The sequence below is a fragment of the Carassius carassius genome, chromosome 16 (assembly GCF_963082965.1).
Source record: "Carassius carassius chromosome 16, fCarCar2.1, whole genome shotgun sequence".
NCBI classification, from domain to species: Eukaryota; Metazoa; Chordata; class Actinopteri; order Cypriniformes; family Cyprinidae; genus Carassius; species Carassius carassius.
This window is the reverse complement of record NC_081770.1, coordinates 17,171,198-17,188,523: the sequence shown is the minus strand read 5'-3', so window position 1 is coordinate 17,188,523 and position 17,326 is coordinate 17,171,198. Positions and strand designations below refer to the sequence as shown.

Genomic DNA, 17,326 nt, shown 5'->3' with positions numbered 1-17,326 from the left:
GTCTTGTAGATTTCACTAAACTTACATGAAGGAAGGCCATTTGAGCACAAATTTGAGTCCAACTCAAGACAGAAGCTTGTTGCATTACATGCAATTTAAGACATTTTTGTGCACATTTCATGCGTCAATTATGCAATCATTTTCCACAACTATAGCTACGCAATCGTATCTTCTAGAAATGCATGCACAAAGCTAAACTGATTCATGATGTGTCAAAAAGGTTTATTTTTTTAATGTATGCATGTATGAGACTGGTCTTTTGAGAGGCAATCTGGCAATTTCATTGGGTATTGCCGCGCTCTTGCTTGACTTGGAGGAAAAGAAAAAGTTTCAAATCCTTGAAAGGATTTTAGAAAGTGTGCAACAAATTGGCAAGTTGACTAAGGTCAAAGGGAATCGTCTTAGAGCGTGTGCTAAGCTCAAGTACACCACTAAAACATCATCTGCTGAACCTTGTTTTATTGTTTACATTAAAAGAATTAGTAGGAAAGACAAATTTGAGCCTAACATTTACTGTGATTACAATTTATTTTTAGATACTGCATCTGCTATGTGAATGTTAAAGGTAGAATTTGTGTGTAAGTGTCAACATGTACCAACAGTTGTCCATATCCAAAATGTTTACCTGCATGTCTTGCACAAATCAAAATTTCAGCTTACAGGCATGTCTGACTTTGGAAGTACCACAATGTACAGGAAATATTGCAATATGACAAGGCTTTTAGTAAGTTGTAAATATTTGCACGTTTTAATATAAAAAATTTAAAAGGTCAAAATACATTATATCATCAATATCTTTAAAGCATTTTGATCACAAGCCTGTCATATTCTAATACTTGAATTGTCCGCTCTTCTAAAAGTGGTCTTTTGCACATGCCAAACATCAGACAAATGAATTAAGCTATTTAATCAAGTATTTTTTGTACAAGAAAAATGTCTGTACTCATTACTTTCAAACCATTAAATCATTTTTGAAAAATGTTCTACAAGTATTTCGGCTTTGGATTTGAGGTGCCCCCTACTGGAAGTTACAGAATGCATGCACATTTTAAAATGGTGGACAAATCTGATTTTGCAATTGTATAAAAATATAAAACACACATTAGATAAAACAAGAACCGCACAAAGCATATACTTCTAGGTCTTTATTTCTTTAAAAAAAAAAAGTCAATTAGTTATTCAGATTAAAGAAATCGGTGACATAAGATGGAGATACATCATAGAAGAGGTTGGGAGTCATTTAAGGGTCTTTACTGGGTGTTCAGCAAATTAGTTTTTAGCACTGTACGGTTTCATAGGCAGGGAACATAACGCTGACAGATGTTATGGGAGAAGGACTTAACCCTTTGGCAATAACATCACAATGAGACAAGGTGACCGTTTTTCCCCTCTGTAGACACTGATCATGACAGTGCATGGAGGCATCAATACCATATAGAAAAGAGCTTCTTAAAAGCAAACAAGGCAGCCTGATCTAACTCAATGGAATGTCACTTCATAAAGGAATCATAATTTAAGATGTCCAAACTGTCAACACTTAAAAGTTCCTTGAGTGAGTAAATAATTACAATGGTTGACCACAACATTTGTGCTATTTTAAGTGTAAACCTTAATATTAGAAAAATCTGTTAAAATTAACCATTTGTTATAAAGCCCTTAAATGACATCTAAATGTTATGGTTTGAAAACAGGGAGGTAGAATAAAAAATAAAAAAAAGCCAAAAAAAAAAAAAAAAAGGGCAAAAGAAAGTTAGAAAGACAAGCACTTCTGTATCAAAATATTATGCTGACATGGTGTTTTAGTCTCCCTCCTCTTCCTCAGATTCAGACTCTGAAAGAAAAAAGAAAAAAATTTCAGACACTTTATCTGAAAGTTTCGAAGAAAAAGAAACAAACATGCTTACCCTCCTCGGCGTTCTTCAGCCACTCTACAAACTTCTTCATCTGCTCAAGGAAGACGCTCTTTCCTTTGGCCATGTGGGCTTCTGTGTACCACTTCAAAATGACCTCCTCGCTCAGAACATCAGCTACAGGCAAGACAAAAATACATCTTTAAATCACTTCAAAGCACTTTAACCAGACGTAACCTCTGTATAGCATTGCACAGGCCAATTAACATTTTTGCACAAAAACTACCACAATGAACCAACCTTAGGCGCATAGTTTAGAAAAGATCAGCTGTTGAAGACACACCTTTGTAAAGGAGCACCACAATCTTCTGGAAGGCCTTCATGAAGTGGATGTTGTCATAGCAGTACTCCTGAATCTTCAGCAGGAGGGTGAGCTCAGACAGGCCCTGGGAGGTGAAGGCCTTCAGCAGTGGGCTGTATTGCTGCAAAGAGAGTTAGAAGAATTACTACCACTAACTTAAGTACTGCAGATCAATAAACCTTTCAGAAGCACCATAGAGACCTTCAAGAGTTTGATGGCTTGCTCTGTGACGAGCTCCTCCTTTTTATTCCACTCGACGGAGCTCATGACACTGGTCCACACAATGCCGATCATCGTCTGCTCCGAGATGCTCGTTTTCTTCATCTCTTCACGAACATAGGCAATGATCTGGAAAAAAGACAAATCGGTCAAATACAGGCACAATAAACCTCCAAAGCCAAAATACAGATAGAAATCATTTTAGTTTTAAATGTGCCCAATTTTAAATCGTCCCATCCAGAAAAAGGCAGAAACTGACGTCTTTGAGGGTCTCGCCGCGGGACATCTGCTCTTGCAGTTCTTTCTGAAGTTCTTTGCGTGCTCCAATGGACTGCTGGTTGCGAGCGAAGTCCGAGAGCTCTTTCAGCCCAGCGTCGGTGAAATATTTTGAGAAGTGTTCGCAGCTCCGCTTGTTGGCAGGGAACAGCTCCTGTTTTGGGCAAAAGAGGAACAGGTTACATCAACATGAGCAAGAAAAAAAAAAAAACTAATTATGAGAGTAGTTCAACAGTTGAGGCTGCAAACAGAATAGTAAAAATTACACATTAATTTTAGTTTATTCTTGTGTAATGTGCTTTTGCCAGTTTTAACTTCATTTTTAAGATTAGCTTTAGTAATTTTAGTACTTCAACTTACCCTATTTTTCACACGCCCTCCCCAATAAGGTTTTATTTCAGCTTTACGGTTAACATTAGGTAAAATTTACATGGAACTCTTAACTTAATTTATATATTTTATCACCAAATGATAGTTATTAATACATTGTTTACATATTTAATAATGAGGTTTCATTGTTTTAATTACATTACTTTTTTCTCTCTTCATTTAAATACAACTCAAGTATTAGTCATGCCCTAACATTTTACCATTTATATACACATTTGTACATAACTTGTATTACTCTATATTTTGGATGCTTTGGGGAATTTAAGTGCTTCAACTCAAACTGAGGCTGCAGTACAAGATTTACCATCAGCCTGTTGTCCATGCCAACTTTACGCAAGCTAGCAGCAACGGAGTTGATGTCTTTTTCGCTGATCCAAGATTTGAACAGTTTCACAGCGAAGGCGGCAGACACCCCTGTAAAAAAACCCAGACAACAAATCAGTTACAACTTCTTCATGCTGCTAGTCTTCAGTCATTAAACAGATCTGTCATTACCTTCCTTGACCAAGTTCTCATTAAAGAGGCTGCTCAGGATGGAAGCTGATATATTGCCATTGGCCAGCAGGATCCCGGTAAGCATGGCCAATTTATTCCTCTCGGACTCGGTGAACCCTTTTAAAAACAGCAGCAGCTGTTAAAAAAAAAAAAAAAAAAAAAAGTGATGACACCATGGGACTTTCCAAATGCACTACGACAGACTTTGTTTGACTAACATATACGCTGTAATCCTTAGTTCAACAATTTTGCTTACCTTCTTGATCTCCTCTTCAAACCCTTTCTCCAGGTACTTGTAACGCCTGATCAGCTTGTTAAAAACCTAAGACACAAGGTGAACATGTCGAGACTTGTAAATAGTTAGCCAGTGAGTACAAATGGAACCAGTCACGGTGATATTAATCCAGAACAAGCTCCAAAACGAGACTAATACCTGAGCGTAAGCCTGCATGGTCTCCAAATCTTCACTTGCCGTGAAGAGGCAGTACTCCGTACGGGTCAGGTCATCAGATAGAGTCCCCCCTGGTGCTATATGAAAAGAAAAAATTAATTGTGATTTTTATACAAACATATACACACACATTATATGCGTGTAATATATATATATCTATATATTATTTGAGGTGTACTTCTATTTATATTAAATATTTTCTAATAGTGTGTGAATATACTTTATTTTACTAGGTTTTTTTATATGAATGCATATGTATGTGTGTGTGTGTGTATATATATATATATATATATATATAATATACACACACATAAGTAATCTATAAATTGTAGATTTTTATAAGTATATTTATAGCATAAGTATAAATTTTGCACTACTAACTGATCTCTGCTTCATTACAGTTTGCACATTTTGTCGCAAATGTTGATCTGCCTTCAAAACAGCTGGTAAAAGAGTCATGTGATAACGTGCGTCATCACTACGCCACACTCTTTACTACATTAGTCCTGGCTTTTGTTCACACAGCGCTCATTCCGGGACTGAACCCGGCAATGTTACTAGATCCCCAACCCAGGACCAATCCCGAATCAATCCCGGGATGTTTTTGGGTTCACACAGAAGGCAATCGATCCGGCAATGTTCCGGGACCAACATGCAAGTGTGAAAGGGGCATAAGATGTGAAAAAATAGTAAAAAAAAAAAAAAAACCAATACAATTAAGTTCTAGACGCACATTTTATGTATAAATATTAGCAAACACACATAATTTTTGAAATACTTAAGCATTAAGCAAAATAAAATTAAAGAAACTAATACAATTGTAGATATATACACATTTATATAATTTAGAATAAAACAATTAATACCAATCCACTGACAGGTGCTTACCCAGCATCCCTCCAGCCACCAGGATGTCGAAGAGTGTCTCAGCATACCGGCGGTAGTCGAGCTTGGCGCCAGAGGCATCGAGGAACTTTGCGACCGCTTCCAAATCTGTGCCAGTTTGGTTCAAGCCTTGAACAATACTTTCTTGAAACTGAGTAGGGTCAAATCTCTCCTTTTCATCTGCGGGGAAACAAGGGGAAAGTTTCAAATGGGAGGCACCGCTTTCAAACATTGCTATGATAAAAAGTTCCTTAGTCTACTAAACATACCTCTTTTCCTAGTTTTAAAACGCTGGCCGGTAAGCGTTGGCTTTTGCTGCTTTTGATTATTCATAAAAGACACCTGTGAAAACAATGAAAAATGTTAGTGAATATGATCCATATCATTGAGGAGCACAAAGAAACCACATTTCGATGTGGCAGGACATTTCCAAACACAAAGCCATCTATAGGTTTCAGAAAAACAAAACAAAAAATTTAGACATCTTAAAAACTTCATAAATGACCTAAATATGTAATGAACTGTTTCAACTGCGGATCAATTTGAACATGGCAATTAAAAAGTCAGATTGCATCACGAGCAAATTTATCATGACACGAATCTATGCTTAAATATGGATATACATTGCTGTATAAAAGCCTATAAACTGAATTCAAACATAATTTTAGAGGTCTGGACTGCAACTCACGAACTGGTCTCGCGCTAAAGCTATCCGGCTAAAATGAGGCCTAATGTCAACCGGTCCAAATCGGTTTAAAAAGAAAGAAAGAAAAAATAATAAAATCACAATTTAATAGTATTTCAGGTTCAAACGGCAAAGAGTATATAAATAAAAAAGGACAAAAAATTGTATTGTTTTTATTAAATTTCCATCAGGTTGCGAGCTCCGCCATCGTGATTTAAACAGCTGATCACAAACGTGAGCCTAAGAACGGCCATCCTTTAAAAACACGGTTTTACAACAACTCCAGACACAGCGGTTTACCCTTATTATACGTATATAAAATATATGGAGGGCTTACCGAAATTAATGCAGATAAAAAACGGCTTTTTGAACCCAAGAACAAAGCAAGACAATAGCAGATCCGAACCCAACACGCGAAACCCTCCCGGATGGCAAGAGGCTGCTGCGCTTGCGCGGAAGAAGAACATGACGAAAAACAAATGGATCTGTCCATTATAGGGAAGTCAGGGAGTTAGGGGGGTGGCATGTTGATAAAATAGCGTAAATTATACCGTTTAAACTTAATTTAAATTACTTTTATATATTAAATATATTATAAAATATGCGTAGAGTATATCATTTGCTCGTGTTATTACTTGTTTGGAAGTGTACAAAAAACAGATCCCCCTCTCTGCTGACAGTGATTCGTAAGAGCGATTCTGGTCATACCATTGCAATGAGAGGTGTGCTTTCTTTATCGCCAAAGGGCAAGCCATAAAAGCAAGTTCAGTACTGTGGTGGGGTCAATTCGCAAACAAACATTTTTTTTTTTTTTTTTTTGAGTTTTCTCGTAATTTATATTTTGGAGTATATTTTCTTTGCTTAACATGATACAGGCAGGATTTCACACTGAAACACTTTGTTCCGTATTTCATGTCCGTTTTTTAAGTTAGCTATGTATAAGTGGGACCTGTTTTTTTTTTTTTTTGCAAAATAAACACCTTTATGATGTAATACTACCAGCTCACTAATAAAAAACCCACAAACAATATAAAATTAAGTTAAAAAAGTTGTTGTTAAAGCAGTAGAGAGCATTTCTGGTTTTGGGAAACAGATCTCCTTCAATCAAGATTTCAGAAGATCCTGTATTTAAAGAGAAACATACTGTTGAAATAACTGAACATATTTAAACATCTTGATCACATTTATTTATTGCATATTGTTTTACATATTTATTTTTATATTTTTATGTCACTTGTCACCCTGTCTGTGCACTGGAAGTTTCTTTCACTAAGACAAATCCCCTGTGTGCGTTTAAGCACAGTTGGCAATACATTCTGAAGTTTACATGGATTTTAAGTTCATCGAAACAATGTAGTACAGGGATGTTTTTGTATATGGAAGTGTCACCATATACAGTCTTCCCAGAATTATCATTAAAAATTGTACTTATGCAATCATAGTTGGCTCTAGCAATTTCATAGTAAGACCTTTGTTGCATGGAATACCTTTTAAAGACACCCTCACTCATACTATACCACAAGAATAAATAAATAAATGAACACATGCAACTGTCAACTTGAACAATAATATTTTTTTACAATACCAACTCTTTCTCCACCAGACTTTTGTGAAACTATAGTATTATTTAGACATATCTCCGATCTAGAGCAGTCAAGTACAACGGACAGTAATTGAAAGTCTACCCGAAGAAACAGATCTTTCAAATCACTATATTGTCAGAGTATTTAGTTTAGATCAACAAAAATCTGAACTGATCATTTAAAGAACAACAAGATTCAAAAATGAGAAATTATGACAGTTATGACAGATCAATGAATGTGTACACTATGTTCACCTTTCACTCCAAAACCTGCATCCGCTTTGTGGCCAGATCAACTCAGGCCGACTACATCAGTATTGAGAACAAAGATGGGTGAGAACAATCATACAATATCAGCAGGACTCTGTTTTACAACACAACTTTAAATCAGGTTGATATTGTATAACGTCTCTTGTTTCTCTCCTGTCAGGTGCTACTCATCTCTTGGCAGAACTGGTGGCCAGCAGGTGGTCTCCTTCAACACGGCATTGTTCAGCATGAGCTCAATCATGTCCTGGGCTTCTACCACGAGCAAACCAGGAGCAGTTGTGACCAGTACGTCAAGATCATAAATGCTAAATTTTCTCATGACAGCCAGATTCATATTAAAGAGGACAAGATTTTGATTACAGTCTGTTTCTCACATAAACAATAAAAATTGATTCAGAAGACTTTGAGTAACACACATTTCCCGCCTGAAGTCATTCCTATCTTTTAACGATCTTGAGATAGTAACCCATGCCTTTATTACATCACGGCTGGATTATTGCAATTCCCTCTACTTTGGCCTCCCACGTCTGCAGTTAGTACAAAACGCAGCAGCGCGTCTTTTAACTGGCACTAGGAGGCGCGAGCACCCCATTTTGGCATCTTTGCATTGGCTCCCAGTTCCTTTTTAGTATTCAGTTTAAAGTTTTATTGATTGTTTTTAAGGCACTTAATGGGCTCGCCCCAACCTATATCACCGACCTTGTACAACCATACTCAGTTCAAAGGTCACTGAGATCCTCAAATAAAGGGCTCCTGCTTGTGCCGCGCTCACGGCTTAAAAAGAGGGGTGATAGAGCCTTTGCAGTTGGTGCCCCACGTTTGTGGAACCAGCTCCCCCAGGATATTAGATCTGGCCCCTCCATTGCTGCATTCAAATCCAGGTTAAAAACTCATTTTTATCCCTAACCTGGTACTTCTGTTTGTTTTTTGTATTTCTGTGTTGTGTGACCTGATATTGAAGGCTTATTTTTATTAATGTTTTATATAATTATGATTATTGAATCTATGTGTTTATATTTTTATTGTCTTTTTAGCTATTCATTGTACAGCACTTTGGTCAGTTTTGTGCTGTGTGTAAATGTGCTTTATAAATTAAAATTACTTACTTACTTGCCTGAATCACATATTGATTACTTAAATTAGCTTTTTGAGCTGGACAATGATAATCACTATCCACTCTTTTCTCATGTTTCACAGATTTTGGAAAGACCTGACGATGAGAAATGACAGCGTTTCGAGCCAACTGTTACTTTATGCAATTATAAAAAATATATAGATAGATAGATAGTATCACTTAATATTAATTCATATATAGGCAACTTGAAGCCATATTTGCATGCATACATTTTAGCTCTTAATCTTTGCAACTCAAAAGTATAGAGAAGATAACAGAATAATGCAGGCCTACTATGCAAAAGTTAGTCATCTTTTTCTCATCGTTCATTATTTTACAAATAATTTTATAAATTATTATTTATAACAATTATTTATAGGCTTTTAATTCGATAAAAGCCTTATTTTAGGTTTCTGTTATAGTTTTACTGGTAGATACCAGATAGATATAGTAAACAGTAAACACAAGTACATTATGTGTACATTTTCATTATTAAACATTGTGTTGGAGAGAAGTCGTCTTCCATCACTGTTTTTATTATGTTCTTATTGCTCTTATGCATTTTATAATATTTACATAGGGCTTGCTGGTTGATGGCAGGGTCTTAAAGGAAGGATAAATTAGAAGGGGAACACTAATTTTAGCTAAATTTATGGAAATGTTTGTGAAAATTTATGTTAAATTTTTTTTAAAAATCTGTTGTCCTATTTGTTTGCAGCCAGTTATGACTTATCATTGATTGCGAAAGCCATGTCCACCTTTCACTCCAAAACCTGCATCCGCTTTGTGGCCAGATCAACTCAGGCCGACTACATCAGTATTGAGAACAAAGATGGGTGAGGACAATCATAAAGCATTAACAAGAAACATTTATCAGTCCTTATTTATATAAATAAATAAATAATTATCCTCTTTACTTCTTCTATCCTCTCAGGTGCTACTCTTCTCTTGGCAGAACTGGTGGTCAGCAGGTGGTCTCCTTCAACAGGCAAGGCTGTGTGTATAACGGCATCGTTCAGCATGAGCTTAATCATGCTCTGGGCTTTTACCACGAGCAAACCAGGAGCGATCGTGACCAGTACGTCAAGATCAACTGGCAGAACATCTCTCCTGATATGGCCTACAACTTCCAGAAACAAAACAGCAACAACCAAAACACTCCATACGACTACACTTCCATCATGCACTATGAAAGAACAGCCTTCTCCATCCAGCCTGGGCTGGAAACCATCACACCCATTCCTGATAGAACAGTGCAAATTGAACAGAGGCAGGGAATGTCCAACATCGACATCCTGAGGATCAACAAGCTGTATGGATGTTGAAGATATCACATTTCATACAACCAATGCACAATATCAGGATAGTTAATATATAGATGAAAATTGGTGTAAGGTTATGTTTTTGTCTTTTGATAGTGTTGAATTATTAAAATGTGTGTTGGGAAAAATGAAGCTAAACTGCAAGACAAACTCATATTTTCTTTATAATTCAATGTCAAGTTTGAGAAAATGCTTGACTATTATATATTATAAAAGGAGGGCCAATTACTGCTTAATACCTGGAATATAAGAGCACTCAACTCTCCGTTTTATTTTCGCAGTTGATATTCCCTATTCCCAGTCAGGGAATCTGTCCCTTAAAAACTTCATCACGATATTAATAAAATTGCTGACATACAGTTTAAAATTAACCTTCTGTGAATTGCGTAAATGACATTCCTTTCATGATGCATGATATATCGTTTATAATGTGCGATGAATATCACAGTAAACGTTTGTGGTTGTTTGATTGTCCTACTACTTAAAAGTGTTAATATTTTCATAGTGGAAAATTAAACACTATCAGGGCTTTTAAAATCATATATGCTATTTGTCACTCATAAGCTGTTGCATCAACGCTACTCGCGTCTCAATCACCAAATTATTAAATTAAATTATATTTAAAAATAAGATATTTTTGCTAATGGAGAGGTACAGTTAGGTCCAAATATATATTTTGACACAGGAACAATTTTTATTTTCTTAGCTGTTGACTGAAACCTATTCAAGTTACAGTTACAGTTTTATAATGAATACTGGGTTAAAGTCGGTGCCCTTCTCTGAACATTTTACTTACACAATGCTCCAGCAAAGCCAACAGTATTGTGAATGACCCCACCCATCCTTCCCCAACAGTCTCTTCCATCTCCTATCATCAGGAAGACTTTGATACAGCATCAGAGCCTGCTCCGCCAGACTCCTCAACAGTTTCTTCCCCCAGGCTTTAAGAGACCTGAACTTAAATCACCCCACAATCCTCTTAAACCTCATACAAACCCCTCCCTCCCCATTATAAGCATGACCATATTACTGTGCACCTTCTGGTGTCGTCTTCTTTTGTTTCAGATCACTATCATAACCTCTATCACTAACATAACCTCATAACCAAGCTACAGTATAGACGTCCGACAGGCACATTTACACAATAACCACTGTTTGCTTTTGAAGACATTACTAAGTGTCATAATTGTCTATGTTTTTCTAAACTGATGGTTCCATTAGGTTACTGTTAAAGCACTTGTATGTTCAATTAAATTTGGAGCAAGAACCCCCATAAGGAACCATACCGCCAAAGATAAATTGTGTTCAATAAACTCAAGTAACTTGCCAAAGTGTTCCTGTCTGAACTATTGTTCTAGTTGCTTTACCTAGTGTGGCAGGGGGGGTGTGGTTTAGCGAAGTCTGCAGCGGGAGAGAGAATCAGGAGACAAGCGGTAAGTGAGTGGTTTGGGGAGAAATTATCATCACCTGTTTTTTGGAGTCGGCGGAGGCGTGTGGCTGGCCCCGCGAGCAGTGGCCGGTGCGCCTCATTCCCCTGCTCTCCGGCGAAGCCCAGGTGGCCGCGCAACAACTTCCGGTGGCGAACCTCCTGGTCTTCAACGACCTAAAGAGGGCCATCATCCAGCGGGTCGGCCAGTTGCCCGAGCAACATCGTCAGCGCTTCCGGTCCCTGGACTTGGGCGAAGCCGGTCGGCCCTTTGCGATGGCCCAACAGCTCCGGGACTCCTGCCGCAAGTGGCTACTGGCCGAGGGGGCTGACGTGGAGCATTTCATTGACCTGGTGGTGCTGGAGCAGTTCGTCGCTCGGCTGCCCAAGAAGACGGCCAAATGGGGGAGCAGTGCCACCGCCCCACGTCGCTGGACTCGGCCATCCATCTGGCGGAGGACCACCTGGTGGCGTGCCCAGGGGTCGGCGAACCCCTGCCCTCTAACTCTTTCTCTCCTTCTCTCTCTTCCCCCTCTCTCTCTCACCCTGTCCCTCTCCCTAGGTCCTGTCCAGCCGGCCCTCGTCGTGTCTGGCCCCGGAGGGGACAGTGCTTCCGTTTCTCCACTCTCTCCGCGCCAATTCTCCAATCCACTCCCTGCCACTGGGGCGGCGGGTAGGTCAGGGCTGGCCTGTTGGCGTTGCAGGGACCCGGAGCATTTCGTGGACAGGTGTCCAGTGATGGAAGTGGGGACGATGATCCAGGTCCCGGACATCCCACAGGTCACCCCCGGTCAGGCTGGCGAGTACCAAATAGCTGTGAGTATCAAGGGGGGTACATATCCGGCCTTGGTGGATTCAGGATGCAACCAAACCTCAATCCATCAAAGCCTGATTCAACCGGGGGCATTGGATACAAGCCGCGTGGTTAAGGTGCGGTGCGTACATGGGGATGTGGTGGAGTATCCGGTCGTCCCAATTATTATTCAATTCCGTGGACAAAAGCATAGTGTAGAGGTGGCGGTTAGTCCCCACCTCCGGCATCCGATAATTTTGGGAACGAATTGGCCCGTGTTTATGGTTTTATTGGGGTCGTTATGTGCGGATGCCTCTTGGGGAAGTAAGGCACAGATGGAGACCGCGCAAGTACAGGTGGGAGAAACTGAGCCGGGACCGCTGGGGTCTGCTTCAGGGGAACCGAACGAAATCGGGAGACTGATTCTCTCCGAGCGTGATTACTTTCCTCTGGAGCAGTCTCAGGATGAGACATTAAAGCATGCATTTCACCAGGTCCGCTCCATCGATGGCCAGCCTCTCCAACCTGCCCTCCCGCTCACCTATCCGTATTTTGCCATTTTAAAAGACCGGTTGTATCGAGTGACCCAAGACGCTCGGACAAAAGTGAATACAACCCAATTGTTAATTCTGAAGAGCCGCAGGGAAATGCTTTTCCAAGCGGCTCATTCTAACCCTATGGCGGGCCATTTGGGACAGGCAGCAACACTAAATCGCCTCATGACCCGTTTCTTTTTACCGGGCATTCATGACAATCTTGTCCGGAATGTCAGTTGGTGAACCCACCGGCCGCCCCAAAAGTGCCTTTGCGCCCTCTTCCCTTAATGCAGGTCCCCTTCGAGAGAATTGGTATGGACCTCATCGGGCCATTAGAGCGATCGGCACGAGGACATCGCTTTGCAATGGTCATAGTTGATTATGTAACACGATATCCTGAAGTGGTGGCCCTCCGCAACATTTCCGCTAAAAGTGTTGTGGATGCCCTGTTTCATCTTGTGTCCCGAGTGGGGGTTCCAAAAGAAATCCTCTCCGATCAGGGCGCGGCGTTTATGTCACGTACGCTACGCGAACTGTACGGATTGTTGGGCATTAAATCGATTCGATCTAGCCTCTATCACCAACAAACCGACGGCCTGGTCTAACGATTTAATCGCACTCTTAAATCCATGATCCGTAAGTTCGTTCAGGAAGACGCCAAAAATTGGGATAGGTGGCTAGAGCCTTTGTTATTTGCTGTGCGAGAGGTCCCACAAGCCTCCACGGGGCTTTCCCCCTTCGAGCTTCTCTATGGATGCCAGCCCTGGGGGGTGCTCGACGTTCTGAGAGAAACTTGGGAGGAGGGACCGTCTCTGGGCAAAAACGAAATTCAGTATGTGCTGGACTTGAGAACAAAACTCCACACATTGGGGCGGCTATCAATGGAGAATTTGTTACAAGCCCAGGACCGCCAGAGCCAGCTGTATAACAGGGGAACTAGGTTACGCAAATTTGCACCGGGAGAGAAAGTACTTGTATTACTCCCCACGTCGAGCTCTAAATTAATGGCTAAGTGGCAGGGGCCATTTGAGGTCGCACGACATGTCGGAGATCTCGATTATGAGGTAATGCGGACCGATAGGAACGGGATCCGTCAGATCTACCACCTCAACCTTATTAAAAAATGGAATGAGGCAGAATCAGTGATGTTGGCAATGGTGATTGGGGGGGGGGGATGATCTCGGACCAGAGGCGAATATTAAACCACAATCCCTCGCCCTGGCTCCAGGTGGAGATCACCTCTCGCCGTCCCAACTCACTGATTTAACAAAATTACAGGCAGAGTTTGCCGACGTCTTCTCGCCCCTACCGGGCCGTACTAACCTGATTCAGCACCATATCGAGACCGAGCCGGGCGTGGTAGTTCGCAGCCGGCCGTATTGCTTACCGGAGCACAAGAAAAAAGTAGTTCAGGCTGAATTAGGCGCTATGCTTGACATGGGGGTAATAGAAGAATCCAACAGTAACTGGGCGAGCCCGATAGTTTTAGTTCCGAAAACGGACAGCTCAGTCCGGTTCTGTGTGGATTATCGCAAGGTGAATGCTGTGTCGCAATTCGACACATATCCAATGCCGCGGGTTGATGAGTTGCTTTATTCGGCTAGGCACGGCTCGTTTTTATTCGACATTGGACTTAACAAAGGGCTATTGGCAGATCCCCTTGTCTCCATTATCCAGAGAAAAGACAGCTTTCACAACGCCGTTTGGATTACACCAATTTGTTACCATTCCGTTTGGCTTGTTCGGGGCACCTGCTACCTTTCAGAGCCTCATGGATAAGATTCTGCGGCCCCAAGCTGCATATGCGGCTGCATACCTGGATGATATCATTATATATAGTAATGATTGGCAGCGGCATATGCAGCATCTGAGGGCTGTCCTGAGGTCGCTCACGGCCAACCCAAAGAAGTGTGCGATTGGGCGTGTGGAAGTAAGGTATCTGGGCTTCCACTGGGGGCATGGACAGGTGCGTGCCCAAATTGATAAGACAGCCGCTACTGCCCCATCCCAAGACCAAAAAGGAGGTAAGGCAGTTCTTGGGGCTGGTGGGATATTATAGACGGTTTATTCCTAATTATTCGGACCTCACCAGCCCTTTGACTGACCTTACTAAAAAGGAGGTGCCAGATACGGTCCAGTGGACAGAGCCGTGTCAGCAGGCCTTTACCAAGGTCAAGGCTGCTCTGTGTGGCGGGCCGTTGTTACACTCTCCTGATTTTTCTCTCCCTTTTCTGTTGCAGAGAGACGCGTCGGACAGGGGGCTGGGGGCAGTCCTGTCCCAGGAGATAGAGGGGGAGGAACGGCCGGTGCTGTACATTAGCCAGAAGCTCTTGAAGAGAGAGGCTAAGTACAGCACCATAGAGAAAGAGTGCCTTGCCATCAGATGGGCCGTCCTCACCCTCCGCTATTATCTCCTGGGACGGAAGTTCACCCTCTGTTCGGACCATGCTCCGCTGCAGTGGCTCCACCGCATGAAGGATACCAACGCGCGGATCACTCGTTGGTATCTAGCTCTGCAGCCTTTTAAGTTCAAGGTGGTCCACAGGCCGGTTGTTCAGATGGCGGTGGCCGACTTCCTCTCCAGAAACGGGGATGGCTCCCCGGCCTGAGTCGGGCGGTGGGGGTATATATCTATCAAACTTACAGGAGACGAGCTGTAAGTGAGTGGTTTGGGCAGAAATTATCATCACCTGTTTCTTGTTCCAGTAATTGGCGTGGAGAGAGTATAAAACGCCAGGAGAGTCGGAAGCAAGCTAGAGAGAGACGGACTGCTGACGCGAACTGGAAACCGAAACTAGAAAGAGTAAACCGAAAGGGTTGTGCCAACGTGTCAGAATAGAAGTCACCATTTGGTGTTTGTGAAGTTTAATTTTATATTTGTTAAATAAATACGTCAGCAGTCCAGCCGACCCCTTTGTCCTCTTCCTTTCCTCCAACGAACTTGCTACACCTTGCTATTCCATGTTTCTGTTTTGTCTCTAGTATTGTTCTGCGTTTATCACTAACCCAATGATAGCTGCTTTACTGAGCCTAGTTTCTAGTTCTAGTTTAGTCTAGCCATTTCTTGTTGCCTTGTTTGTTGTTTCCTTATTACTGCCTGAGTATCTTGGATTAACCCTTGTCTCTGGGCTCAGATTTTTTTGTACCTCGTCTGGACTATTGCTCATGTTTCTGGATTACCCCTCTTGTTAAGTCCTCTGAATTCTGCTCGCCGACCGATGACCTACGCCAGCCCTTGAAATATTCTCTGTCTTGTTTTATACATATCTGTTTGCTAAAGCTCGACCCTGCCTGTGTATGACCATGTCTATGAATAAAACTTTGCATATGGATCTATCGGGCGCCGTTTGTAAAGCTGCTCATGCTGAAAATAACAGCAACATTTTGTCACATTTAGCTTCAAACAATGTAAAAAAAAACGGTATGAATTTTTTGACGGTCACTTTTTAGCACATTTACAACAATATTTGTCAACTTAGAGATATTTTAAATAGTTAAATATAAATATTAAATGTTAAACCTAAATGTTAAATGTTAAATCTAAATCTAAATATAAAATCTAAATGTTAAATATAAATATAAATGTTAAATATAAATGTTAAATATAAATGTTAAATATAAATCTAAATGTTAAATATAAATGTTAAATATAAATGTTAAATCTAAATCTAAATGTTAAATCTAAATGTTAAATCTAAATTTAAATCTAAATGTTGAATCTAAATGTTAAATCTAAATCTAAATGTTGAATCTAAATGTTTCGGTTGAAACTAAATATTTAGCTAATATGCAAATTCAAAATGCCGGAAGTGCCAAAATAAAAGCTCGATGAGGTCAGTGTGTGTTTATAGCATTGTGTTCAATAAGGAACAAATAAAAATCATCTCATCCGAGGAAATTGACTCTTGGACATGGATTATCTTGATAATGACTACCGTATTTTCCGGACTATAAATCGCACTTTTTTCATAGTTTGGCTGGTTCTGCGACTTATAAACATTAATTTGACATGAACCAAGAGAAAACATGACCGTCTACAGCCACGAGAGGGCGCTCTATGCTGCTCAATGCTCCTTTAGTTTTTATATTTTTAACTCCACTAAAGTTATTTTTTTATATATAGAATTAGAAAACCCCAAATCGTTATCTCTATAATAATTTTTTCAATTATTTTATGTGATTTTTTTTTCTTGTATAGGATCTCATATGATGAACACGCTACATTTGTATTTACTGTTTTATGGCGTTATGATTGTTATTGTTAAATACGACCGTCTTACCCTGATCTTTTATGTTAGAAGTTTGGCAATAATAATAAAAAGAGGTACAGGTGCACTACCACTTCACTGCATCACTAACTCCACAGTCCAGTACAGTTTCTCTCAGCGACTCGTCGAACAGCTGCTCAAAGATCTCACCTTTGGAGAAGACTGATGATTTTATACTCTAAACATGTAAGTATTACTACTCAAAAATGAAGATTGCCCCATAATGAACTGCATCCTTTGCCCACACCAACACTTACATGCAATAATAATGATAAATGCCAATCAATAATTATATACATTTTTTTCCTTAAAATTACATTTTAGTAAAAGAAGCAAAATGTATTTTCTGTCGTGACATAGCTATACATGAATATACACTAATGCAGTTGATGTGAATGCATCA

At 40.2% G+C, this 17,326-nt stretch overlaps 3 protein-coding genes across 3 annotated transcripts; 2 read left to right on the top strand and 1 right to left on the bottom strand.

The window, feature by feature from the left end:
- Positions 1–1,130: 1,130 nt before the first annotated feature.
- LOC132159742 (eIF5-mimic protein 2-A) lies at positions 1,131–6,086 on the bottom strand. Its single transcript, XM_059569338.1, has 12 exons — positions 5,950–6,086; positions 5,197–5,269; positions 4,931–5,107; positions 4,025–4,119; positions 3,848–3,913; positions 3,592–3,727; positions 3,401–3,510; positions 2,690–2,860; positions 2,413–2,559; positions 2,194–2,332; positions 1,905–2,027; positions 1,131–1,831 (listed from the first exon to the last, which is right to left on the bottom strand). The coding sequence occupies exons 2-12, from the start codon at positions 5,258–5,260 to the stop codon at positions 1,800–1,802; spliced, it is 1,260 nt and encodes a 419-aa protein (XP_059425321.1). The 5' UTR covers positions 5,261–5,269; positions 5,950–6,086; the 3' UTR covers positions 1,131–1,799.
- A 1,330-nt stretch (positions 6,087–7,416) lies between these two features.
- Positions 7,417–7,812, top strand: LOC132159115 (hatching enzyme 1.2-like). The gene is made up of 2 exons (XM_059568691.1): positions 7,417–7,527; positions 7,625–7,812. The coding sequence occupies exons 1-2, from the start codon at positions 7,427–7,429 to the stop codon at positions 7,764–7,766; spliced, it is 243 nt and encodes an 80-aa protein (XP_059424674.1). The 5' UTR covers positions 7,417–7,426; the 3' UTR covers positions 7,767–7,812.
- Positions 7,813–8,134: 322 nt separating this feature from the next.
- Positions 8,135–10,050, top strand: LOC132160194 (hatching enzyme 1.2-like). Its single transcript, XM_059569942.1, has 3 exons — positions 8,135–8,189; positions 9,297–9,414; positions 9,513–10,050. The coding sequence occupies exons 1-3, from the start codon at positions 8,135–8,137 to the stop codon at positions 9,901–9,903; spliced, it is 564 nt and encodes a 187-aa protein (XP_059425925.1). The 3' UTR covers positions 9,904–10,050.
- Positions 10,051–17,326: the final 7,276 nt, after the last annotated feature.